Source organism: Scyliorhinus canicula, chromosome 15 (genome assembly GCF_902713615.1).
Source record: "Scyliorhinus canicula chromosome 15, sScyCan1.1, whole genome shotgun sequence".
In the NCBI taxonomy this organism is placed as follows: Eukaryota; Metazoa; Chordata; class Chondrichthyes; order Carcharhiniformes; family Scyliorhinidae; genus Scyliorhinus; species Scyliorhinus canicula.
Genome location: NC_052160.1, coordinates 77591972 through 77619176, shown reverse-complemented (window position 1 = coordinate 77619176; position 27205 = coordinate 77591972). Strand labels below are relative to the sequence as shown.

The following is a 27205-nucleotide window of genomic DNA, read 5'->3' as shown; positions in this document are numbered from 1 at the left end:
TTAGGAAGTTCAAACAAGACACGTTTATTATAATACAGTTATTTACTACTTATGCATATAACACTAAAACTAAGCTATTCCTACCACTAACAGGCCAATACTTATCTGGAATAAGGGAACTGCCGGATCAGGGAACAATGGCCTCTTGCTTTGTCCTGGATCCGCAGGCTTCCAGTTGGTGTGGACTAAAGGGGTTAGGAGTGTCTACCCTCGTAGCGTGCGTTGTATGACACTTACTTGATGGCGGCTGCTGACCAGGCCTCTCCTTCTCAAGGTTCTTCTGCTGCAAAGGTGTTCTGCTGGGAGGGCCGGCTGGTCAAGAAGAAAGAATCAGTTCTAGGACCTGACTTTTATAGGTCCCAGGGGCTTTGCGTCCTTCTGGGCGGACCCTCTATAAACCTGCAATCGATTGGGTCTCTTCCCAATCGATTGATTTGAATTTCCCCAATAACGGGGCTGTTCCTCGATCACCGGGCGGTTCCTTCCACCTTATTGGTGTCCTTTGTCTCAGACTCCACTGGCGCCGGGATGTCTGACCTTCTATAGAATGTAGCGATTGCAGTTAACTGTTGTGTCCATTGTGCCTGGGAATCACCGTGAATCGCTCACTTAATATGCGTAGCTCGTTAGTTACAATTCTGTCTGGTTTCTTTAGCAGCTAGAATACAGGGGATTCAGCAAACTGCTTGTTTCTTTGCCAATGTCCATTTTTCCCTGTAACCTTTGCGTTCTTCCATTTTGTGTGAGGAAGTGGCCAACCCAGGTGGCTACAACCCTCCCCGCCAATGTTAAGTGCAGTGTATCCCACCTCTTAAGATCCTCCCTGGCCTCCTCCACCAGCTTTGTTAAGTTCTTGAGCACCGTCCATTCCATCGCTACCTGAATCCCCAAATACCTGAACCTATCCCTCGCTATAGAAAATGGAATTCCCCCCTAAATTAGCCCGCTGTCCCAGCTCATTCACCGGGAATACCTCGCTTTTCCCTACATGCAGTTGTATCCCGAGAGCCGCCAAAGGACGCAGCAGGCCCATAATCCTTCCATACTCTCCAACGGATCCGAACATACAAGAGGTAATCAGCAATAGAGCGACACCGATGTTCCCTCGGCCTTCATACTCCCCCGCCGCTCCGCCCTGACCCCTGAGAGCCATTGCCAACGGTTCTATGGCCAGCGCACCATCAGCGGTGACAGCGGGCACCCCTGCCTCGACCCCTGTGTAAGTCAAAGCTTTGTGAGCTCATATAATTCGTCCTCACCCTTGGTCCCATATAGAACAGCCGCACCCATTGCCCACGAATCTCATCCCAAACACAACCTTCCCAAACTCTTCGAACAAGTGCCGCCCACTCCACCCGAATCAAATATGCCTTCTCCACGTCCATGGACAGCACCACCTCTAGTACCAGAGCCCCCGACGGATTCACCAACACATTCAACAGCCGTTTTATATTACTCCTGAGCTGTCTGCCCTTCACGAAACTTGTCTGATCTTCTGCAACCACCCCAGGGACACAGTCATCTACACTCCCACCCCAACAACTTAGCCAATACTCTCACATCCGTGTTGAAGACGGATATGGGTCCAATACGACCCACATTCCACCGGATCCTTCCTCTTTTTGGGATTAGCATGGTTACTGCCTGCGTCATCGGCCCAGCAACTGCCCCTTCTCCAGTGCTTCATTAAACGCCCCCAGCAGAGGTAGTGCCAGGTCCGTAGCAAATACATCATAGAATTCCGCCTAGTACCCATCCGGCCCAGGGGCCTTCCCCGGCTTCATACCCCTGATACTATCAGCACCTCTCTCAGCTCCAGGGGCTCCTCCAATGCCTGCCTCTTTGCTTCCTCCACTGGCAAAATTCCAGCTCATCCAGAATCTGCCCCATGCCCCCTCCTCTTCCCCTGGTCCGCCTCGTAAAGTCCCTGGTAGGACTCTCTAATGCCTCTTTTATCTTCTCTGGCTCTGACACCACATCCCCAGCCCCAGTCCGTACATTCACTATTTCCCTGGACACAGCCTGCCTCCGCAGCTGGTGCGCAGCATGCCTTCTCCCCATACTCATATGCACCCCTCTTTTCCCTATGCAGTTGCCCAACCCATTGTCAGCCTGTCAAACTGCCCCGCAAACATTTTCCTCCTCGTCCATCCCTCCACGGTTGGCACCCTCGAATATTCCCTGTCCACCTCCACTAGCTTGCTCACTAAATGGTCATGTTCCGCCCTTTTTTCCTTAACCGCCTGAGCCGTAAATAAATAATTTCTCCCCAAATGGCCGCCGACACCTCCCCAGTCTGATTCAACTCCACATACTCCTAATCGCTACCCGCACCTTATCATAAAAACCTCCATCCAGCAACAACCCGATTCAAACCCGCACTCCGGCCTCTGCTCTCGTCCCGTTCCTAAACCGAAGCTCCAGCTCGTGGGGTACATGGTCTGAGATAACTATCCCCGCATCCTCTGCCTCCTCCACCCCAACCAAAATCTCCTGACTCACTGCAAAATAGTCCATCCTCGAATACATCCTTATAGACATGCGAAAAGGAATACTCCCTTCCCCTTGGGTTCTGAAACACCATGGTCCACCATACCCATCCTCTCCATAAACCTCACAAGCTACCTTGCCATTCGTACCTTCCCATCGACCTGGGGCTCGACCGATCACCCTCGGCTACAGGACACAGTTAAAATCTCCTCCCATGATAAGTGGCGCGTGGTTAAATCCAGGATCGCTGCCAGTAACCCCATCATAAAGCCCACATCATCCCAATTTGGGGCTACACATTTACCAAGATTACCGGTGCTCCTTTCAGTACCCCATGATAATCATATATCTCCCACCCGGATCCCTCACCCTCCTTCGCACTCACAAATCCCATTTTTCTGCTCATTAAAATCGCCACTCCCCTCGATTTCAAATCAAACCCCCGAAGTGAAAAATCTGCCCGCCCCACCCCTTCCTTAACCTAACCTGGTCCTTCACATGGAGTTGCGTCTCCTGCAAGAAGACCATCCCTGCTTTCAAGCTCCTGAGGTGGGCGAACACCCATGACCTTTTAACCGGCCCATTCAGTGCCCGGACGTTCCATGTTACCAGCCTTACCGGAGGCCTATGCATCCAATCCGCTCTAGCGTCCGTTATCGTCCCCACTTAACTCCCACCGTCCACTTCCACCCTAAACCTAGCCGATCCCAGTTGGCCCCTTTCTCCACCCTGACCATGTAATCTCTCACACCCCTGTCACATCGCAGAAACCTCCCCCCCATAGCCCTTTTCCCCTCCCCTCCTTCCCCACCCCCACTTCCCCCCTCCCCCCGGCCTACCCTCTTGGCCTTCTCCCCCACTACCTCTCTTCCGTTCACCAGCGTAACCTGCTTGCGCAGCCGCTCCTGCCCAAAGGCACATCCTAATGACCTCCCCTCCCTCTCCCCCCCCCCCCCCCCCCCCCCACTCCTCAGCTCATGGAAGAAGGCTCCCTACTGACCTTACTTTCCCCCCCCCACCCAATCAATGACTTCTCCTGAACTCTAGGCAGCCTTCTCCAAAAGCAAACAAACAAATGTTAAACACAAACAGTCCCATAAAACAGGAGCGGATGCTGGGAACACAACATAAACTTTTCACCCCTACAACTCCTTTCAATCTCAAACATTAAACAGCAAATCCCACCCCCCCCCAAAAAAAAGACGAGCATCCCCCTGTGGTGATGTGCATCACTGTAAATACACAAGGGGTTAATGTAAATACATGTAGACTAGCTAGACACTAGAGGGAGCACCAGAGACATCACACACACACACTCAACCAATAGATCAGTTAGACAGGACACGACCAATGGGCATTCACGATACACACAGAGGTGACACGACCACAGGAGGGCATTACACCAACTCATATATAAAGGACACCAACACATGATCTGCCTCTTTCCAGTGGAGACAGTCAGTGAGTAAGACACAAGGTTGATTTGATATCACTCCCACCACGTGGATTGTAGTAGTCTGGTTAGTCAGTCTGAAGTAGCTATAGTAGGATTAACAGTAGTGTCGAACCCCGAGTTATAGAAGTGTATATAGTTTAATAAACGTGTTGAAGTTATCACCACGTCTGAACCTTCCTTTGTCAAGTGCACCACAAGGAAGCCACTTATGCTGCACCTAGAGCATAACAAGACACCCCCAATTCCTACACCACTTCAAACATGCTCCCGCCCTTAACAAAGTGCCAGCAACCCCGGTTCCCAAGCATTGTCCGCTCGGTTTTTCCTCCAGTTTTATGCTCTTTAGTGAAGTCTTTGGCCGCTTCTGGGGTCTGAAAATAATACTCCTGGCCTCCGAATTACACCCATAATTTCGCCGGGTAGAGCACCCTAAACCTGATCTGCTGCCGGTACAGCCTTGTTGAAACCTGCCTGCCGCTTTGCCAACTTGGCTCCGATGTCCTGATAATTCGCACGTTATTCCCCTCCCAGTCGCAGGTACGCTTCTCCCTGGCCCAAGCAGAATTTTCTCTTTCTTCTCCACAAATTTGTGGAGTCTCACGATCACCATCTGTGGCGGCTCCTCAACTCTAGGCTTCTGCCTCGGGTTCCCATGCGCTCAGTCCACTTCAGGGGCAGGATTCTGCCGTAATCGGCAGGGCGTGAAGGAGTGGCGTGAACCACTCCAGCGTCGGGCCGCCCCAAAGGTGAAAAATCCTCCGCACCTTCAGGGGCTAGGCTGGCACCCGGAGTGGTTTGCGCCGCGCCGGCCGGCAGGGAAGGGGCTTGGCGCCACATCTAGCACCCCTTCTGCCACCAGCCCCGCCAGCATCTTTGAGACGTATCTCGTGGCACTCACACCTTCCACTTCTTCAGACAGGCCCACTATTCTGCCTTCTCGAGTCATTCTCCTGCTCCTCCACTTTGCCCTCAACGTTTTACAAGGTCCTCTAGGAGCCCCACCTCTGCCTCCAGAGCCACAACATGATCGCTGTGGTCCAAGATCACTGCTTCGATCTCCCGAATCTGTGACCGCTCTGTTCCCATCAGTGTAACATCTTGTGAACCGCTCTGTTCCCACTCTGTGTAACTGACATCTAGTGAACCGCACTGTTCGCGCTCAGTGTAACAACATCTTGTGAACCCCACTGTTCCCGCTCAGTGTAACAACATCAAGTGAATCGCACTGTTCCCGTTCAGTGCAACAACATCTAGTGTACCGCACTGTTTCGCGCTCAGTGTAACAACATCTTGTGAACCCCACTGTTCCCGCTCAGTGTAACAACATCCAGTGTACCGCACTGTTCCTGTTCAGTGTAACGACATCTAGTGAACCGCACTGTTCGCGCCCCAGTGTAACGACATCTTGTGTACCACACTGCTCCCGCTGAGTGTAATGATATCTATTGTACCGAAGTATTCCCGTTCAGTGTCACAGCTTCTGGTGAACCCCACTGTTCCTGTTCATTGTAATGACATCTGGTGTACTGCATTGTTCCCGCTCAGTGTATCGACATCTAGTGAACCGCACTGTTCCTGCTTAGTGTAACCACATCTCGTGAACTGCTCTGTTCCCGCTCAGTATTAATTGGAAAATAAAGAATTGGGTACACCAAATAAAAAAACCATCTGCCCATAGTGTCTGGGCTAGTCGTCTTCTTGGGATCATAGAATTTACAGTGCAGAAGGAGGCCATTTGGCCCATCGAGGTCTGCACCGGCTCTTGGAAAGAGCACCCTACCCAAGGTCAACATCTCCACCCTATCCCGATAACCAGTAACCCCACCCAACACTAAACGGCAATTTTGGACACTAAGGGAAATTTATCATGGCCAATCCACCTAACCTGACATCTTTGGACTGTGGGAGGAAACCGGAGCACCCGGAGGAAACCCATGCACACACGGGGAGGATGTGCAGACATCCGCACAGACAGTGACCCAAGCCGGAATCGAACCTGGGACCCTAGAGCTGTGAAGCAATTGTGCTATCCACAATGCTACCGTGCTGCCATAGATGCTGTGAATGAATGATACACCTTCAAGTTCATCCTGCAGAGTGTTCAGCTAAGGAGCTCAGCCCTTAACTTTCTTTTCCAGATCTAGTGCTATCTCTGTGGTAAAGATTCTTCGAGTCCTCCGAGTGCTGAGACCTTTGAGAGCCATTAACAGAGCAAAGGGATTAAAGGTGAGCCAAGGTGTCTTTGTGTGACTACATCTGTGGTAAAACTGAATATACTCACCTATGTGGAGACCCTGAGGACAATGTTTTGTGTGTTTGTGTACAGCTGTGTGTGTATGAGGAAAGGTGTGTTGTGTGTGAGTTGTGCATGCTTGTTATTCGTATGAGTGTGTCTATGTGGAATACCAGGTGTTAATACACACCTGTAAGTATGCATGTGTGTAAGTAGATGTGTCAAGGCATGTTTATTGTGAGCACACATGCAACGAATCGGGGTCAGTGTGAGTGCATGTGTATAACAATGCATGTGTTTATAAGTCTATCAGTAACAATACATGTGAGAATTTGTCGATACATATCTGCAGATGTGCATATACATATGTGAGCACACGTTGAGTGTGTTGTAATAAAAGAACAAACAACAAAGAACAAAGAAAGTACAGCACAGGACAGGCCCTTCAGCCCTCTAAGCCGTGCCGACCATGCTGCCCGACTAAACTACAATCTTCTACACTTCCTGGGTCCGTATCCCTCTATTCCCATCCTATTCATCTATTTATCAAGATGCCCCTTAAATGTCCCTGCTCCACCACCTCCTCCAGCAGCGAGTTCCAGGCACCCACTACCCTCTGTGTAAAAAAACTTGCCTCGTTCATCTACTCTAAACCATGGCCCCTCGCACCTTAATCCTATGCCCCCTAGTAATTGACCTCTCTACCCTGGGGAAAAGCCTCCGACGATCCACTCTGTCTATGCCCTCATAATTTGTAGACCTCTATCAGGTCGTTCCTGGTTGAGAACAACCGGTTTATACAACCGCGTGATGAGTCGGTACTATCGAGTTGCGTAGAGGATGCGGATGGATCACCCGTGCATGCAGGCGACTGAGTTTCTGCTCTTCAGTAGTAGCGGAGGTAGTCGACGCAGCCAGGTAGGCCTTGAAGCACCGAGCTAGTGTAGAAAGATTTCCTTCGCTTCTGCAGCTTTCGGGTCGAGTTCTAGTCGATCAGGTTTGAGGGCTGATTCCATGGTGGTTTTTTTTAAGTCTATTAAATTGATGTGACCATCAATTCACTCGAGACACGAGAGGAAGTAACTGTGGCTTTAATAGACTTACAACTGAGCCTGCCTGCGACCAGAATAACTGAGGGCAGACTCACAAGACCGCTGCACTTTATACTTGAAAATGAAATGAAATGAAAATCGCTTATTGTGTCCTCCAAGTTCTGGGCCCCTTTTTTGAGGAGACGCTGGCGCACGTAGTTAGACCGAACCCCTGCAATATACACATCACGGACAGCGAGTTCCATATGCTGGGAGTCAGTTACAGCCTGAAAGTTACATTCCCATGCAAGGGCTTTTGGATTGCGCAGGTAGTCCTCTAGCGACTCTGCAGGCACTGGCGGCGGGTAGTGAAAATTGCCGCGCGTAGACTTCATTTACAGGCCGCATGTATAGTCGGTCGAGTATAGCGAGGGCCTCGGTGTATGAGTCAGTACTATCGAGTTGCGTAGAGATGCGATGGCTCACCCGTGCGTGCAGGAGACTGAGTTTCTGCTCTTCAGTAGTAGCGGAGGTAGTCGACACAGCCAGGTAGGCCTTGAAGCACCGAGCCAGTGTAGAAAGATTTCCTTCGCTTCTGCAGCCTTCGGGTCGAGTTCTAGTCTATCAGGTTTCAGGGCTGATTCCATGGTGGTTTTTTAAAGTCTATTAAATTGATGTGACTATCAATTCACTCGAGACACGAGAGGAAGTAAACTGTGGCTTTAATAGACTGACTGCCTGCGACCAGAAGAATAAGGGCAGACTCACAAGACCGCAGCACTTTATACTTCCGATAGTGGGAGGGGCCATGGCCGGAGCCAATGGAGCCTTGTACAAGCTCCTCATCTCCCCCTGTGGGTAGAGCCGCGCAATGGCTCACAGACAGAGCCCACAAGGACACAATGATATATAGTGAATTAAACATTATACATTCACCACACCGCTCCTCATAGCTAATGCCCTCCATACCAGGCAACATCCTGGTTAATCTCTTCTGCACCCTCTCTAAAGCCTCCACATCCTTCTGGTAGCGTGGCGACCAGAATTGAACACTGTACTCCAAGTGTGGCCTAACTAAGGTTCTATACAGCTGCGACATGACTTGCCAATTCTTATACTCAATGCCCCAGCCAATGAAGGCAAGCATGCCGTTTGCCTTCTTGACTACCTTCTCCTCCTGTATTGCCCCTTTCAGTGACCTGTGGACCTGTACACCTAGATCTCTCTGACAGCAAAAGTACCAGTACTGATCCCTGCGGAACAACAATAGTCACAGCCCTCCAATTAGAAAAGCACTCTCCATTCCTGCTCTCTTGCCTTCTATGACCTAGCCAGTTCTGTATCCACCTTGCCAGCTCATCCCTGATCCCGTGTGACTTCACCTTTTGTACCAGTCTACCTTGAGGGACCTTGTCAAAGGCCTTACTGAAGTCCATATAGACAACATCCACTGCCCTACCTGCATTAATCATCTTTGTGACCTCTTCGAAAAACTCTATCAAGTTAGTGAGACACGACCTTCCCTTCACAAAACCATGCTGCCTCTCACTAATACGTCCATTTGCTTCCCAATGGGAGTAGATCCTGTCTCAAAGAATTCTCTCCAGTAATTTCCTTACCACTGACGTAAGGCTCACCAGCCTGTATATCTCTGGATTATCCTTGCTACCCTTCTGAAACAAAGGAACAATATTGGCTATTCACCTGAAGACAGTGAGGATCCAAAGATTTCTGTCAAGGCCTCAACAATTTCCTCCCTTGCCTCCTTCAGTATGGTAGATCCCACCAGGCCCTGGGGACTTATCCACCTTAATATTTTTCAAGATGCCAAACACCTCATCCTTTTGGATCTCAATGTGACCAAGGCTATCTACACACTCTTCTCCAGACTCAACATCCACCAATTCCTTCTCTTTGGTGAATATTGTTGCAAAGTGTTCATTTAGTACCTCACCCATTTCCTCTGGCTCCACACATAGATCCCCCCCCCCCCCCCCCCCCCCCCCCCCCCCCCCCGTCCTTAGTGGGCCAACCCTCTCCCTGGCTACCCTCTTGCTTTTATGTATCTGTAAAAAGTCTTGGGATTCACCTTAACCGTATTTGCCAATTACTTTTTGTGACCCCTTTTAGCCCTCCTGACTCCTTGCTTAAGTTCCTTCCTACTTTCATCACATAATTTACAGTGCTGAAGGAGGCCATTCGGCCCATCGAGTCTGCACTGGCCCTTGGAAAGAGCACCCTACCCAAGCCCACATCTCCACTATATTCCCATAACCCAGTAACCCTACTGAACTTTTTTTTGGACACGAAGGGCAATTTAGCATGGCCAATCCACGTAACCCGCACTTCTTTGGACTGTGGGAGGAAACCGAAGCACCTGGAGGAAACCCATGCACACACGGGGAGAAAGTGCAGACTCCACACAGACAGTGACCCAAGCCAGGAATTGAACCTGGGGCCCTGGAGCTGTGAAGCAACTGTGCCAACCACTATGCTACCGTGCTGCCCTTATGTTCCTTATATTCCACACAGGCTTCGCCTGTTCCCAGCCTTCTAGCCCTGACAAATGCCTCCTTTTTCTTTGACGAATTCCACAATATCTCTCGTTATCCAAGGTTCCCGAAATTTGCCATATTCATCCTTCTTCCTCACAGGAACTGCCGGTCCTCAATTCCTTTCAACTGACATTTGAAAGCCTCCCACATGTCAGATGTTGATTTATCCTCAAACATCTGCCCCCAATCTAGGTTCTTCAGTTCCTGCCTAATATTGTTATAATTAGCCTTCCCCCATTTTAGCATATTCACGCGAGGACCCCTCTTATCCTTGTCCACCAGCACTTTAAAACTTACTGAGTTGTGGTCACTGTTGCCGAAATCCTCCCCTAATGAAACTTCAACCACCTGGCCGGGCTCATTCCCCAATACCAGGTCCAGTACAGCTCCTTCCCTAGATGGACTATCTACATATTGTTTTAAGAAGTCCTCCTGGATGCTCCTTGCAAACTCTGCCCCGTCCAAGCCCATAGCACTAAGTGAGTCCCAGTCAATATTGGGGAAGTTAAAGTCTCCCATCACAACAACCCAGTTGCCTTTACTCCTTTCCAAAATCTGTCTATCTATCTGTTTCCTCTATCTCCCGCTGGCTGTTGGGAGGCCTGTAGTAAACCCCCAACTTTGTGGACTGCACCCTTCTTATTCCTGATCTCTACCCATATAGCCTCGCTGCCCTCTGAGGTGTCCTCCCGCAGTACAGCTTTGATACTCTCCCTAACCAGTAGCGCAACTCGTCTACCCCTTTTACATCCCCCTCTATCCCGCCTGAAACATCTAAATTCTGGAACATTTAGCTGCCAATCCTGTCCTTCCCTCAACCAGGTCTCTATAATGGCAACAACATCATAGTTGCAAGTACTAATCCAAACTCTAAGTTCATCTGCCTTACCCGTAATACTTCTTGCATTAAAACATATGCACTCTCCCTGGTTGCTCTTCTCAGGCCATACTGTCCCTATTCCCTAGTTCTCCCTCAATTTTTTCACCTTCTGACCTATTTGCTCTGGTACCCACCCCTATGCCATACTAGTTTTAAAACCCTCCCTTGTGACACTAGCAAATCTCGCGGCAGGATATTATTGCCTCTCTCAGTTTAGATGCAACCGTCCTGAGACAGGCCACATGTGCCCCGGAAGAGCTCCCCAGTGGTCCAGATAACTGAAAACCCTCCCTCCTACACCAGCTGTTTAGCCACATGTTTAGATGCTCTATCTTCCTATTTCTAGGCCTCGATGGCATGTGGCACAGGGAGTAATCCCAAGATTACAACCCTTGAGGTCCTGCCTTTAACTTTTGTGAAACATTTCCTTAAAACCTATGCCTCTAGCAATGAGTACAAAACTTCCATTTGCCTTCTTAATTACTTGCTGCACCAGCAAACCAACTTTTTGTGATTCATGCAGGGGCTGGTTTAGCTCACTCGGCTAAATAACTGGTTTTAAAGCAGACCAAGCAGGCCAGCAGCACGGTTCGATTGACGTATTAGCTCCCCGGACAGGCGCCGGAATGTGGCGAGTAGAGGCTTTTCACAGTAACTTCATTGAAGCCTACTCGTGACAATAAGCGATTTTAATTTCATTTCATTTTTTCACAAGGACACACAGGTCCATCCGCACAGCAGCATGCTGCAATTTTTGACTATTTAAATAATAGTCCATTTTGCTGTTGTTCCTACCAAATTGGTGATTCACCTGAGGAAGGAGCAGTGCTCAAAGCTAGTGTTTGAAACAAACATGTTGGACTTTAACCTGGTATTGTCAGACTTCTTACTGTGCTCGCCCCAGTCCAACGCCGGCATCTCCTCATCATGGCACTCATCTTAGTGTCATCTGCAAACTTTGACATATTCACTTGGTCCCCCAACTCCAGATCATCGATGTGAATTGTGAACAATTGCGGACCCAACACTGATCCCTGAGACAATCCACTAGCCACTAATTGCTAACCAGAAAAATATTTATCCCCACACTTTGCTTTCTGTGAGTTAACCAATCCTCTATCCATGCTAATCCATTACCTGTGATGCCATGCACTTTTTCTTAGGCACCAGCCTTTTGTGCAGCACCTTGTTGAATGCATTATGGAATCCAGATAGATCACATCCACCGGTGCAGGCTCTGCACAGACAGTGACCCAGCAGGGAAGCGATCCTGGAACCCTGGCACTGTGAAGCCACAGCACTATCCACTTGTGCATTACCGGAGTCTGCACGATCTTTCTGTCTCTGCGTGGGTTTCCTCCGGTGCTCCGGTTTTCCTCCCACAGTCCGAAGACGTGCAGGTTAGGTGGATTGGCCATGCTAAATTACCCTTCGTGTCCAAAAAGGTTAGATGGGTTTATTGGGTTACAGGGATAGGGTGAAAGTTACGGCTTAAGTGGTTGGTGCAGACTTGATGTGCCGAGTGGCCTCCTTCTGGATTGTATGTTCTATGTTCTATTTACATTCTGCCGCCCTTTGGCTCGGGGTGTGGTCTACTCCTGCTCCCCCCAGCCCACCCATCTTCCCCATGTGTAGCTCTGGCTGCTCCGTACCTCCGATAATTGGGTTTGGCATCACTCTCAGCCCCACAACCTTGGACATTGCCTCGGAGAAGCGGTCCAGAACCTCGCAAGTTTCGGACAAGCCCAGAACTTGTGGGCTGTGTTGGCCGGGCCCCCCTGCACCATTCACATTTGTCCTCCAACTATGGGAGGAACCTGCTCGTTTGGGCTCTGGTCAGGTGTGCTCCGTGCACCACTTTGAGCTGCTTGAGTTTAAGCCTTGCGCAGGAGAACGAGTTGGTCCTGCTCAGTGCTTCGCTCCAGAGTCCCACCCCACTTCTGTCCCCCATTCGTACTCCCATTTCCGTCTGGTCTCGTCCAGTGGTGTTCAGGCTCTGTCCAGTAACTGCCCATATATTTTCCCACATAGCCCCCTCCTTTAGTGTCTGTGCTTCTCAGGTCCTCTAATAGTGTCGTTTTTGGGGCCCCGGGGCACCCTACTGTCTCTTTGCGGAGGAAGTGTTTTATTTGCAGGTGTCTCATTTCCTGTCCTGTCGGCAGTTCCCACTTCTCCGTCAGTTCGTCCAGTGTCGCTAGTCTGAGCCCTAATAGAAGTCCCTAACTGTCAGTGTGCCCCTGTACTGTCTCCTTTTCCTAAGGTAGTGTCTAGCATGGCTGGCAAGAATTTGTGGTTGCCGCAGATGGGAGCCATGGGGGTGTGGTGAATGTAATATAGATGTATATATGTTAATTCGCACTGTCTTTGTAAGCGCAGTACGCTATCCTACCAGTAAGGGGAGTAGCGCTGGGAGCACTCAGGAACTTGTACTGGGCTCCATCCTTGGCTCCGCCCATGACTCCTCCCCCTGGTGCAGCTGTATAAATACCCTTCTCCAGAGTCAGCCTGAGTTCACTACGAGTTCATCGACAGGTAACAGGCTGGCTCTGAAGTAAGGGTCGATTAAAGCCTAGATTCACATCGGAAACACGTGTCTGGTGAATTGATGGTTCCATCAATTTAATCGACTTAAGAACAGTAAGATTCAATTATGGAATCGGCCAACGACTGCTGGGAAAGGGGCCCAGGAATTAGAAACGACTGTGGAAGCTGCTACCACGATGGAGGTCTCCTTCCGCAGCCTTAACTCGTTCCCCGCGGACCCCGCGACCCAATCATGGGCCCCCGACCAGCGACTTCCCCCAGGCCTGTGCTATGCGGCCCGCCCAGCCACCCTGCTGCCCCAGCCAGCCACTATGCTGTTCCAGCCAGCCAATATGCTCCAGCGTGCCATTTCTGCGGCCAGAACCAGCACCCGCCGGCAGCACTGCCCAGCCCGCAACGCGACCTGCAGCAGCTGCGGGCGAAAACGGTATTACACAAGAGTGTGCCTCGCAAAAAGGGCCCCATCTTCCAACTCCCCAGTGACTCGCAGTAATCGCTCCCCTCACTCGCAGCCCCGCGGAGGGCCCGAAACGCTGCGGCCTATGCCCCGACTCTGCCCCCTCCAGCCACGTGCGATCCATGGGGGCCGCCATCTTGGAAAACCTCCACCACGTGGCCGGCCACGTGCGACTCATGGGGGCCGCCATCTTGGACGCCATCTTCCTCGCCGCCCGCCACGTGCGATCCACGGGCCCGATCGGCATCTCCGCGCTCGGACAACTCAGCGGAGTAATTCGAATTAGACTATGAACTCAGAGGGCAGTCATCACGGGGCAACTCCAGCACACCTGATTGAGCCGCCGACTACCTGCAACTCAGCGCGGTCACCCTGGACCAATCACGACCAAAGAATCTACGAAATTCGATGGTAGAGGTCCATATCAACAGGTACAAAACGCCATGCCTCTTCGACTCCGGGAGCACGGAGAGCTTCATACATCCAGACCTGGTAAGACGCTGTTCGCCTCCCCGTTTTCCCCGCGCAGCAAACTATCACGCTCGCTTCAGGCTCCCGCTCAGTCCAGATCCAGGGGCGCACCGCCGGGACACTTACAATCCGAGGCGCTAGTTACTCGAATTCAAACTCTAACATTTTGCCTGACTCTGCGCCCCTTATTAGGCCTAGACTTCCAATGCAACCTCAAGAGCCTCACCCTCAGCTTCGGAGGGCCCCTGCCCCCACTCACGATCTGCAGCCTCGCTACGCTGCGAATTCCCCCCCCTCCTCTCTTTGCCAATCTCACTAAGGACTATAAACCCGTAGCCACTCATAGCAGGCGGTATAGCCTGCAGGATAGGGTATTTGTCAGAGCAGAGGTCCGAAGGCTACTCAGTGAGGGGGTTATAGAGGCCAGCAATAGTCACAGGAGAGCTCAGGTGGTGGTCGTTAAGACCGGGGCAAAAATTCCGTATGGTGGTTGACTACAGTCAGACTATAAATAGATTTACGCTCCTCGAATCCGTATCCCCTCCCAGGATTGCAGACATGGTAAACCAGATCGGCCAGTACCGGCTCTTTTCCACGGTGGATTTGAATTCTGCATACCACCAGCTCCCAATCCGCCAGAGACCGCCACTACAACGGCATTCGAGGCCGATGGCCACCTCTTCCATTTCCTCCAGGTCCCTTTTGGCGTCACTAATGGGGTCTCGGTGTTCCAACGAGCAATGGGACCGAACCGTAGACCATTACGGGCTGTGGGCCACGTTTCCATACTTGGACAATGTCACCATCTGCGGCTATGACCAGCAGGACAACGACGCCAACCTCCACCATTTTCTCCAGACGGCACAGAACTGAATCTCACGTACAACAAGGAGAAATGCGTTTTCCGCACTCCCAGACTAGCCATCCTCGGCTATGTCGTGGAAAACGGAGTCCTGGGCCCCGACCCGGACCGTATGCCCACCTCTTAGAACTCCCTCCCCCTCTTATCCCAAGGCCTCAAACGGTGCTTGGGATTTTTTCCTACTACGCCCAGTGGCTCCCTCAATATGCGGACAAAGCCCGTCACTCTTTAGGACCACACGATTTCCCCTGTCAGCCGAGGCACGATGAATCCACCCCATTTCAGGTAGAAAGCGACGCATCAGAGGTAGCTCTTGCAGCCACGTAAATCAGGCAGGGAGACCAGTTGCATTTTTCTCCCGTACCCTCTCCGCTTCAGAACTCGGACACTCTTCAGTCGAGAAAGAAGCACAAACCATTGTGGAGGCTATCCGTCACTGGAGGCACTACCTCGCAGGTAGGAGGTTCACCCTCATCACCGACCAAAGATCGGTTGCCTTCATGTTCGACAACTCGCAAAGGGGCAAAATAAAAAACGACAAAATTCTGAGGTGGAGGATCGAACTCTCCACCTACAATTACGATATCAAATATCGACCCGGGAAGCTCAACGAACCTCCGGATGCCCTATCCCGCGGGACAAGCGCCAGCGCGCAGATCGCCCGATTAAAAGTCATCCACAACTCTGCCACCCGGGGGTCACCCGGCTCTCCCACTACATCAGGGCCCAAACCTGCCTTTCTCCAATGAGCAGGTAAAAGCAGTCACCAGGGACTGCCCGATCTGTGCGGAGTGCAAACCGCACTTCTGTAGACCAGAGAGGGCCCACCTGGTCAAGGCTTCTAGGCCCTTTGAAACGCCTCGCGATTGATTCAAAGGTCCACTCCCCTCAACTAACAGAACGTTACTTCTTAAACGTCGTAGACGAGTTCTGCCGTTCCACATTAGCTATCCCGTGCCCCGACATGACCTCCCACACAGTCATCTTCACCATAGTATCAGTGCATAGCATCTTCACCCTGTTTGGTTTCCCCAGCTACGTACACAGCGACCGGGGTTCGTCCTTCATGAGCGACGAGCTGCGTCAGTACCTGCACGACAAGGGCGTTGCCTCGAGCAGGACTACCAGCTACAACCCAGGGGGAACGGGCAGCTGGAAAGGGAGAACGCGACGGTCTGGAAGACCGTCCTACTGACCCTCCGGTCTAGAAAGCTCCAGTCTCCCAGTGGCAGGAAGTCCTCCCAGACGCGCTCCACGCTATTAGGTCCCTTTTGTGCACTGGCGACCAACCAGACCCCTCACGAGAGGCTCTTCATTTTTTCCAGGGGCACTACCACGGGGGTCTCACTTCCAGCATGGCTGAGGACGCCGGGCCCCGTACTTCTGAGGGAACACGTCAGGCGCACAAAACCGATCCCCCTTGTTGAGAAGGTGTGCCTGCTCCACTCCAACCCCCAGTACGCATTCGTCGAGTTCCCTGACGGCCGTCAGGACACAGTATCCTTCCGGGATCTGGCACCCGCCGGATCCAGCGCCCCCCTCTACCCCCACAGAAGGACCCCTCACTCTACACCCCATGCTGCCGCCCCCTTGCGCTCCCGAGCCCATGAGCTCGCTCCACCAGTTCCGCGCCCCCGCGCCGACCAGCCCCCAGCGCCCCCAGTCCCCGGTCGAACCAGCAGAGTATGAAGCTCGGATACAACAGCACACTCGTACCCCAGCACACTACACCCACCCAACCCCAGTGCTCCACACATCTCAGCGGACTATTCGACCACCGGATAGACCACCACCCCCGCCGGACTTGATTTTTTTGCAGGGAGTGAATGTGGTGAATGTAATATAGATGTATATTTGTTAATTCACACTGTCTTTATAAGCGCAGTAGCGCTATCCTACCACTCGGGGAATAGCGCTGGGAGCACTCAGGAACTTGTACTGGGCTCCACCCTTGGCTCCGCCCACGACTCCTCCCCCTAGTGCAGCTGTATCGATACCTTGTCCAGAGTCAGCCTGAGTTCACTACGAGTTCATTGACAGGTAACAGGCTGGCTCTGAAGTAAGTCGATTAAAGCCTAGATTCACATCGAAACACGTGTCTGGTGAAATTGATGGTTCCATCAGGGGACACCCTAGCCAACCCGAAGTGAGGGATTAATTGGGCCCACGTTTTTAGTGTGGCCGCTACCACTGAGCTTGATGTGTATCTTATTGAGGGGGATGGGGAGTGCTGCTGGAGCCAAGGCCCTGCGGTCGTTCCCTTGCAGCAGGCCTCCTCCATCTGCACCCACTCTGAGTAGGGTTTGTTTACCCATCCCCTCACTCTTTCCGCTGTTGCTGCCCAGTGGTTATACTGCAGATTTGGTAATACCATCCATCTTTGATTTTCCTCCTTTGTCATGTCGGTTTGGGAATTCTCAGATTCCTAACTCCCCCCTCTCCACACACAAACGTCATGATTAAACAGTCTGAGTTTTGGAAAAAGGCCTTGGGGGTTGATGTGACCATCAATTCACTCGGAGACCGAGTCGAAGTAAACAGTGTTTTTAATCAGCTTACAATTTTGCCTGCCTGTGACACGGTACATTACTGAAGGCGTCCTGCAGTCAGCTGCTCTTATACTTCCGATAAGGGGCAGAGCCATGGGCGAGCCCGTACATGCTCCACATCTCCCCCTGTGGTGAAGCCACACAGTGGCCCATAAATGAAGCCCACAGGGTTAATGGCATGGCATAATGGAACACAGTATACTGTTGAATTAATAGTGCATATACATTCACCACATTCACCCCCTGTAAAAAAAAACTAAGTCCGGCGGGGTGACGGGTTCACAAATTCAGTCGGTCCGGCGCCCGATCGTACATTGTGACCGACGAAGCACTGGTGTCGCAGCCGTTTCGGGTGGCTGTGGAAGTGTGTTCGGTGCATGCCCGGTGGTGGCTCCGTGGGCGGTTTCTTCCGAGCTTCGTTCCTGCGGACTGGTGTACCGGTTGGAAGGGAGCACGGAAACCAAATAGGTGCGGGTGCGCAGGACACAGGGGGGCTGGGCGGGGTATAGTGTGGGGGGTACATTAGTGGTAGCGGAGCCTGCGGGCGCCACTCGGAGGGAGAAGGTATCCTGCCGGCCCGTCAGGGTGTTCTACGTATGCATAATGTGGGTTCGAGTGCAGGAGCTGGACCCTCTCTACCAGTGGTCGGTCTTATGGGTCCGAACGGTTTCCGAAGGAGCACAGGGCCTGTTGTCCTCAGCCAGGATGGAAGCGAGGCCCCTGCGGTAGTTCCCCTAGAGGAAGATAAACAAACAGTCATGGGAGTCTGGTTTGTGGACGTGCAAAGGAGGGACCTAATAGCGTAGAGCGCATCGGGGAGGACCTCCAGCCAGTGGGAAACCGGGAGATCCTGGACCGGAGAGTCAGTAGGACAGTCCTTCCAGACCGTCGCGTTCTCCCTCTCCACCTGCCCGTTCCCCTGGGGTTGTAAATGGTAGTCCTGCTCGAGGCGATGCCCTTACTGAGCAGGTACTGGCGCAGTTTGTCGCTCATGAAGGACGAGCCCTGTCACTGTGGACATAATTGGGGGAAACCAAACAGAGTGAAGACGCTGTGGAGGGCTCTGATGACGGTGGGGGTGGTCATGTCGGGGCATGGATGGCAAACGGGAAATGGAACCCGTCTATAATGTTAAGGAAATAGGTATTGCGATTATTTGAGGGGAGGGGCCTTTTGAAATCAATACTGAGGCGGTTCAAAGGGGCCGGGAAGCCTTTACCAGGTGGACCTTATCTGGTCGACAGAAGTGCGGTTTACACTCCGCACAGATTTGGCAATTCCTGGTTACAGCTTTGACCTCCTTGGTGGAGAGTGGAGAAGGGCAGGTTGCGGGCCTTGATGTAATGGGCAAGCCGGGTGAACCCCCCGGGTAGCAGAGGTCATCGTGGATAGCCTGTAGTTGGTCGTCTTGCGCGCTGGCGCATGTGCCGCGGGACAGGGCATCTGGGGGCTCGCTGAGCTTCCCAGGATGATATATCGTAATTATAGGTGGAGAGTTCAATCCTCCACCTCAAGATCTTATCATTTTTGATCTTGCCCCGCTGCGAATTATCAAACATGAAGGCAACCGATCTTTGGTCGGTGATGAGGGTAAACCTCCTACCAGCGAGGTAGTGCCTCCAGTGTCACACGGCTTCCATGTTGGCTTGAGTTTCCTTTTCGACCGAGGAGTGTCGAAGTTCAGAGGTGGAGAGGGTGCGTGAGAAAAACGCTACCGGCCTGCATGCTTGGTTCATGGTGGCGGCGAGAGTGACCTCTGAAGCGTCGCTCTCCACCTGGAAGGGGACAGACTCGTCCACCGCACTCATGGTGGCTTTGGCGATGTCCGCCTTGATGCAGTTGAAGGCCTGGCGAGCCTCGGCTGACAGTGGGAAAAGGGTGCTTTAAATAGTGGGCGGGCTTTGTCCGCACACTGGGGGACCCACTGGGTATAATAGGAAAAAAATCCAAGGCATGTCTTGAGGGCCTTGGAACAGTGAGGGAGGGGGAGTTGTAGGAGGGGGCGCATACGGTCAGGGTCGGGCTCCAGGACCCCGTTTTCCAAGACGTAGCCGAGGATGGCTAGCCTGAAAGTGCGGAAAACGCATTTCTCCTTGTTGTAAGTGAGGTTAAGTTTTTGGGCGGTTTGGAGAAATCGATGGAGGTTGGCGTCGTGGTCCTGCTGATCATGGCCGCAGATGGTGACGTTGTCCAAGTACGGAAACGTGGCCCGTACTGGTCCACCATTTGGTCCATCAGCTCATTGGAACACCGAACCCTGTTCGTGACGCCAATGGAAATGAAAAAGTCGGGCCCGTCTGCCTCAAACGCCGTGTGGAGGAGGTCCTCCGGGCGGATTGGGAGCTGGTGGTATGCAGACTTCAGATCCACCGTGGAGAACACGCGGTAGTGCGCGATCTAGTTCACCATGTCTGCAATCCGGGGGAGGGATTACGCATCACAGTGCGTAAACCGGTTAATGGTCTGGCTGTAATCAACCACCATCCGGAACTTTTCCCCGGTCTTGACGACCACCACCTGAGCTCTCCAAGGGCTATTGCTGGCTTCTATGACTCCTTCCCGCAAGAGACGCTGGACTTCGGACCTAATAAATGCCTTGTCCTGCAGACTATACCTCCTGCTTCGAGTGGCTACTGGCTTGCAGTCCGCGGTGAGGTTAGCGAAGAGCGGAGGGGGGTCGATTTTTAGTGTTGCGAGGCTGCATATAGTGAGCGGGGGCAGGGGTCTGCCAAAACTAAGAGTTAGGCTCCTGAGATTGCACTGAAAATCGAATCCTAAGAGGAGAGGTGCGCAGAGGTCTGGGAGCACGTACAATTGAAAATTAGTATACTCGGCGCTCTGTATCGTTAAGGTTGCAGTGGCGCGTCCTTGGATTTGTACTGAGTGCGTCGAAGAGGCGAGGGAGGTTGTTTGCTGCATCGGGAATATCGAGAGCGAACAGCGTCGTACCAGACCCGGGTGGACAAAGCTCTCGATGCTTCCGGAGTTGGACAGGCATGGTGTCTCATATCCGTTAACCCGGACGGCCATCATGGAGCTCTTGAGGTGCATGGGTCTTGACTGGTCCAAGGTGACTGCACTGAGTTGGGGATAGTCGGCGGCGTGGTCGGCGGTGCTGGTGCGGCCCCGCGATGACTGTCCGTGCAGATCGTATGAAATGAAATGAAATGAAAATCGCTTATTGTCACAAGTAGGCTTCAAATGAAGTTACTGTGAAAAGCCCCTAGTCGCCACATCCCTGCACCTGTTCGGGGAGGTTGGTACAGGAATTGAACCGTGCTGCTGGCCTGCCTTGCTCTGCTTTCAAAGCAAGCGATTTGGCCCTGTGCTAAACCAGCCCCTCATCGTATGTGTCGAGCGGCGTGGCGGGAGATGGCCAAGATGGCGGCCCCTGTTGATCGCACGTGGCGGGCGGTGAGGGAGATGGTGCCCAAGATGGCGGCCCCCATGGATCGCACGTGGCGGGCGGCGAGGAAGATGGCATCCAAGGTGGCGGCCCCCATGGATCGCACATGGCTGGCCGCGTGGGGGAGGATTGCCAAGATGGTGGCCCCCGTGAGTCGCACGTGTTGTGCGGAGTCGGGATCGGCAGACACGCTGCCACATTACGGGGTCTGCGGGCCTGAAAGTCGGTGAATCGGATTTATGCGTTCGAGTTCGAGTGCTTGGGCTTGGCCAGGCAGACCTTGCGAAGTGTCCTTTTCACCCGCAGCTGCTGCAGTTCACGTTGCGGGGGGTGTTGGGGCTGGCCGCAAAAATGGCAAGGTAGCCCCCCATGGTGAGTGGGCGCCGCGTGGCACAGGCCTGGGGTAGTCTCTGGTCGGGGGCCCACGAGGGGGTCACGTGATTGGCTGGGAATGCCACATCGTGGCTACCATCGACTCTGAAAAGCGACCTCCAGCGAGGTCGCCAGTTTTACCGTGTCCTCCAGGTCCTGGGCCCCTTTTTCGAGCAGGCGCTGCCTCACATAGTTCGATTGGACCCCCGCAACGTAAACGTCTCGGACTGCGGGTTCCATGTGCTGAGTGGCTGTAACGGCCTGATAGTTACAGTCGGGCGTGAGGGCTTTGAGGTCGCGCAGATAGTCATCTAGCGACTCCCCGGGGTGTTGGTGGCGAGTGGTGAAGATATGTCGTGCGTAGACCTCGTTCACAGGCCGCACGTAGATGCGTTCGAGTATTGCGGTGGCTTCGTCGAGCTGGTCAGAAATGTGATGGCTCACCTGGGCGTGGAGAAGACTCACTCTCTGTTCGTCCGTGACGGATGATGTCGACGACGCGGCCAGGTAGACCTTGAAACACAAAAGCCAATGTGAAAAAATTTATTTCGCCTCCGCGGCCTGTGGGTCGAGTTCCAGTCTGTCAGGTTTGAGGGCTGACTCCATAGTAGTTTCCTAAGCTCATTAAATTGATGCGACCATCAATTCACTCGGAGACTCGAGTCGAAGTAAACAATGGTTTTAATCAGCTTACAACTTTTCCTGCCTGCGACTGGTACATTACTGAAGGCGGTCCCGCAGGTCTGCTGCTCTTATACTTCCTATAAGGGGCGGAGCCATGGGCGGAGCCCGTACATGCTCCACATTTCCCCCTGTGGGTGAAGCCACACAGTGGCCCATAGATGGAGCCCACAGGGTTAATGGCATGGCATAATGCAACACAGTATACTGGTGAATTAATAGTGCTTATACATTCACCACAGGGGTGAAGATCGGTATGGATCTGAACAGGAAGATGAACCTCGGCAGCATGTTCATCTTGATCATCTACACTCTCCCCAACAGGGAGAGTGGGAGTGCGCCCCACCTCTGCAGGTCCGTTTTAACTCCCTCCACCAGGCTGGTCAGGTTTCACTTGTGGATCTGTGCCCAGTCTCTGGCTATTTGGATCCCCAGGTATCGGAATTTGTTCTGGGCTGTTTTAAATGGGAACCCCTCGAGCTCTGCCGTTTGAGTTCTCTGGGAATGCCTCACTTTTGCCTAGTTTAAGTTTGTAACGCGAGAAGGTTCCAAACATAAAATTATGTCCCCTCATGACGGTCATTTCTGCCCTGGGGAAAAGTCTCTGGGCTATCCACTCTCTCCATGCCTCTCATCACCTTGTACACCTCTATCAAGTCACCTCTCTTCCTTTTTCGCTCCAGTGAGAAAAGCCCTAGCTCCCTCAACCTTTCTTCATAAGACATGCCCTCCAGTCCAGGCAGCATCCTGGTAAATCTCCTCTGTACCCTGTCCAAAGCATCCACATCCTTCCTATAATGAGGCGACCAGAACTGGGCACAATATTCCAAGTGTGGTCTAACCAGAGTTTTATAAAGCTGCAGCAAAACCTCGCGGCTCTTAAACTCAATCCCCCTGTTAATGAAAGCCAACGCACCATACGCCTTCTTAACAACCCTGTCAACCTGGTTGGCAACTTTGAGGGATCTATGTACGCGGACCCCAAGATCCCTCTGTTCCTCCACACTTCCAAGAATCCTGCCTTTAACCCTGTATTCAGTATTCAAATTTGACCTTCCAAAATGAATCACTTCACATTTATCTAGGTTGAACTCCATCTGCCATTTCGCAGCCCAGCTTTGCATCCTGTCAATGTCCTGTTGTAACCTGTAACAGCCCTAGACACTATCTACAACTCCCCCAACCTTCGTGTCATCAGCAAACTTACTAACCCACTTCCTCATGCAAGTCATTTATAAAAGCCACAAAGAGCAGAGGTCCCAGAACAGACCCCTGCAAGACACCACTGGTCACTGACCTCTAGGTGGAATACTTTCCATCCACTACCACTCGCTGTATTCTTTCGGCCAGCCAATTCTGTGTCCAGACAGCCAAATTTCCCTGTATAGCCATGCCCCCTAAATTTCTGAATGAGCCTACCATGGGGAACCTTATCAAATGCCTTACTGAAATCCATATACACCACATCCACTGCCCGACCTTCATCAATGTGTCTCGTCACATCCTCAAAGAATTCAATGAGGCTTGTGAGGCATGACCTGCCCTCCCAAAGCCATGCTGACTATCTTTAATCAAACTATGTTTTTCTAAATAATCATAAATCTTATCTCTCATAATCCTTTCTAATATTTTTCTCACCACAGAAGTAAGACTGGTGGGTCTGTATTTCCCATGGATTCCCTATTCCCTTTCTTGAACAGGGGAACAAGATTTGCCTCCCTCCAATCATCCGGTACTACTCCAGTGGAGATGAGGACGCAAAGATCATTGCCAACGATGCAGCAATCTCCTCCCTCGCTTCCCGTAGTAACCTTGGGTATATCCCGTTAGGCCCAGGGGACTTATCTACCCTGATGTTTTTCAAAATTTCCAGCACATTGTCCTTCTTAATATCAACCTGTTCGAGTCTATTAATCTGGTTCACGCTGTTCTCCTGAGCAACAAGGTCCCTCTCTCTAGTGAATACTGAAGCAAAATATTAATTTCAGGCCTTCCTTATCTCCTCAGACGCTAGGCACAAGTTCCCTCCACTATCCCTGATCGGCCCCACTCTCAATCTGATCATCCTCTTATTTCTCACATTAGTGTAGAACGCCTTGGGGTTTTCCCAAATCCTTCCCGCCAGGGCTTTTTCATGCCCCCTTCTAGCTCTCCTCAGTCCATTTTTGAGTTCCTTCCTGGCTACCTTGTAACCCTCGAGAGCCATGCCAAATCCTTGGTTCCTCAACCTTACGTAAGCTTCCTTCTTCCTCTTGACTGGAAGCTCCACTTCTCTTGTCATCCAAGGCTCCTTCACCTTACCAGTCCTTCCTCGTCTCAGTGGGACAAAACTTTCCAGCACTCGCAGCAAGTGCTCCTTAAACAACCCCCACAATTACTGTTGTGCATTTTCCCAAGAACAACTGTTCACACTTTATGCTCCTCAGCTCCTGTCTAATAGCAGTATCATTTCCCCTCCCCCAATTAAATATCTTCCCATACTGTCTGTTCCTATCCCCGTGACTATGGTAAAGGTCAAGGAGTTAGGGGGCAGCAGGGTAGCATGGTGGTTAGCATAAAGGCTTCACAGCTCCAGGGTCCCAGGTTTGATTCCCGGCTGGGTCACTGTCTGTGTGGAGTCTGCACGTCCTCCCTCTGTGTGCGTGGGTTTCCTCCGGGTGCTCCGGTTTCCTCCCACAGTCCAAAGATGTGCGGGTTAGGTGGATTGGCCATGCTAAATTGCCCGTAGTGTCCTAATAAAAGTAAGGTTAAGGGGGGGTTGTTGGGTTACAGGTGTAGGGTGCATACGTGGGTTTGAGTAGGGTGATCATGGCTCGGCACAACATTGAGGGCCGAAGGGCCTGTTCTGTGCTGTACTGTTCTATGTTCTATGTTCTATGAGTTGTAGTTTGTTGGGCCCACCTCAGGATTTTTTCCCCAGTCCTGGAATTGGTGCAGCCCCACAATTATCACCCTCTGCTGATCCCCGGTTTTGGGTTTAGGCTGAAGCGACCTGTGTGTCCTGTCCATCTCTGGGAGATTTGGAACGTCCTCCCTCCCCATTAACGTACCCAGCATTTCAGCGATGTAGCCCGTTGGGTCCCTTCCCTCAATCCCCTTTGGCAAACCCACGATTCAAGCATTTTGTCGCCTGGTCCTATTTTCCTGGTCTTCGACCTTCCCTTTTAGCAGCCACCAACCTCTTCACCTCGGTCTCCACAGCCATGGTCCTGTCGCTCTGGTCTGTTGATGCTTTCTCTAGGTCCTGGATTGTCTTCTCCTGGGACTCCACCTTCTGTCCCAGGCCTTCTATCATGCGCTGAAGGGTAGCAATCGCTTCCGTCACCACCTCCTTCACAACCACCTGGAACTTCATCCTGATCGCTTCCTTCATGGCGGTCAGTTCCTTTTTCAACATGTTCCTCCATCCTGTCCCATTTGTGTGCATGTGTGGGAGGGGATGTCGTTGTCTGCTCCTGCTCCGCCGTTCGAGTCGCCGATCTTTCCCCCTCTTGGTTTGCCTGGGACTCCGCCTCGCTTCGTGGGGCTGCCAGTTGTTCCTGCCCCTTTCCTTTGCTGCTGCTTCTGCCTTCTCACCGTCTCCTCAATCTGTTGTTCGCAGGCATCCTCTCTCCTCGCGCTGTTGGTGCCTTTTGTGTTTGGGTGGTTTTAGGTGGCTTTTTGGGCCAAAATCTCCAGTAAATTTACTGTGTTGGGTACGACTGGGAGGAGAGCCACCTGATGTACATCCGCTCAGCAAATCGCCGCCACCAGAAGACCTAAATTTGCCAAACATGACATGTCTTTCATGAACCCATGCTGTGTCTGCCCAATGGGATCATTTCTATCCAGATATCTCGCTATTTCTTCCTTAATGATAGATTCAAGCATTTCCCCCACTAAAGAAGTTAAGCTGACCGGCCAACAGTTACCTGCCTTTTGTCTACCTCCTTATTTAAACAGTGGCGTCACGGAACCGCCCCAGAGTCCAGGGAATTTTGGTAAATTACCACAACCACAATTGGATTTTACCTTCTCACACTCCCGTCTATATTTTAAATTATGTTTAATTCACACTTTGACTAAAGTGGACAACAGAATTGTGCCATGTCAGATCACAAAACATACTTCAAAAGAAACATTCTCCCTTTGAACAATAATGTATAGAGGTATTCAAACTCACAGTGCTACAAACCAATAATTAAATGAACCCATCATGAAATTACACAGATGTACTCATAGATGAAGTATTGATAATGTAGGGGATAAAAACAAAAACTTTGAATGACATCTTTGCTAGCTAGTCACATACTGGATGATCCTGAGGCAGAATTTGGAAGAATTGCTCTCAACTAAAGAACAGGACGATATCCCTATTCGTTGAGCTCTCTGTGCACAGCTCATGTCCCAATCTGGCTGTGCCCAGCTGCAGCCTCCAGTCCCTCTGTGCCCAGCTTCAACCCACCCATTCCCTCTGTGCCCAGCTCCAGTACCCCCAGTCCATCTGTGGTAAGCTCCAGATCCCCAGTCCCCCGTGCCAAGCGCCAGCCCCCCCAGTCCCTCTGTGCCCAGTTGCAGCCTCCAGTCCCTCAGTGCCAAGCTCCAACCCACCCAGTCCCTTCGTGTCCAATTCCGATCCCCGTCCCACTATGTCCAGCCCCGACCTCTCAGTCCCCCTGTGGCCAGCTGCGCCCCCCCCCCCACCCCCCCCAGTCCCCCTGTGGCCAGCTGCACCCCCCCCCGTCCCCCTGTGGCCAGCTGCGCCCACCCCCCCCCCCCCCGTCCCCCTGTGACCAGCTTCAAACCCCTGTCCCCCTGTGGCCAGCTCCAACCCCCGTCCCCCCGTGGCCAGCTCCAACCCCCGTCCCCCTGTGGCCAGCTCCAACCCCCGTCCCTCTGTGGCCAGCTGCGCACCCCCCCCCCCCATCCCCCTGTGGCCAGCTCTGCCCCCCCCCCCCCTCGTGGCCAGCTCCGTCCCCCGTCCCTCTGTGGCCAGCTGCGCCCCCCCCCCCCCATCCCCCTGTGGCCAGCTCTGCCCCCCCACCCCCTCGTGGCCAGCTTCGTCCCCCGTCCCTCTGTGGCCAGCTGCGCCCCCCCACCCACCCAACCCCCCCACCCCCATCCCCCTGTGGCCAGCTCGCCCTCCATACCCTTGTGGCCAGCCCCCCCCCCCCCCCCCCCGTGGCCAGCTCCGTCCCCTGTGGCCAGCTTCGCCCCCCGTCCCCCTGTGGCCAGCTGC

The 27205-nt window shown here is 52.4% G+C and overlaps 1 protein-coding gene across 1 annotated transcript in view; it reads left to right on the top strand.

Moving 5' to 3' along the window:
* The window catches only part of LOC119978247 (voltage-dependent L-type calcium channel subunit alpha-1S-like), a 642412-nt gene that overhangs the window by 274035 nt on the left and 341172 nt on the right, over nt 1-27205 (top strand). Inside the window, 1 exon segment of the mRNA XM_038819727.1 lies at nt 6085-6172. Within this exon segment, the coding sequence (XP_038675655.1) occupies nt 6085-6172 (88 nt within the window).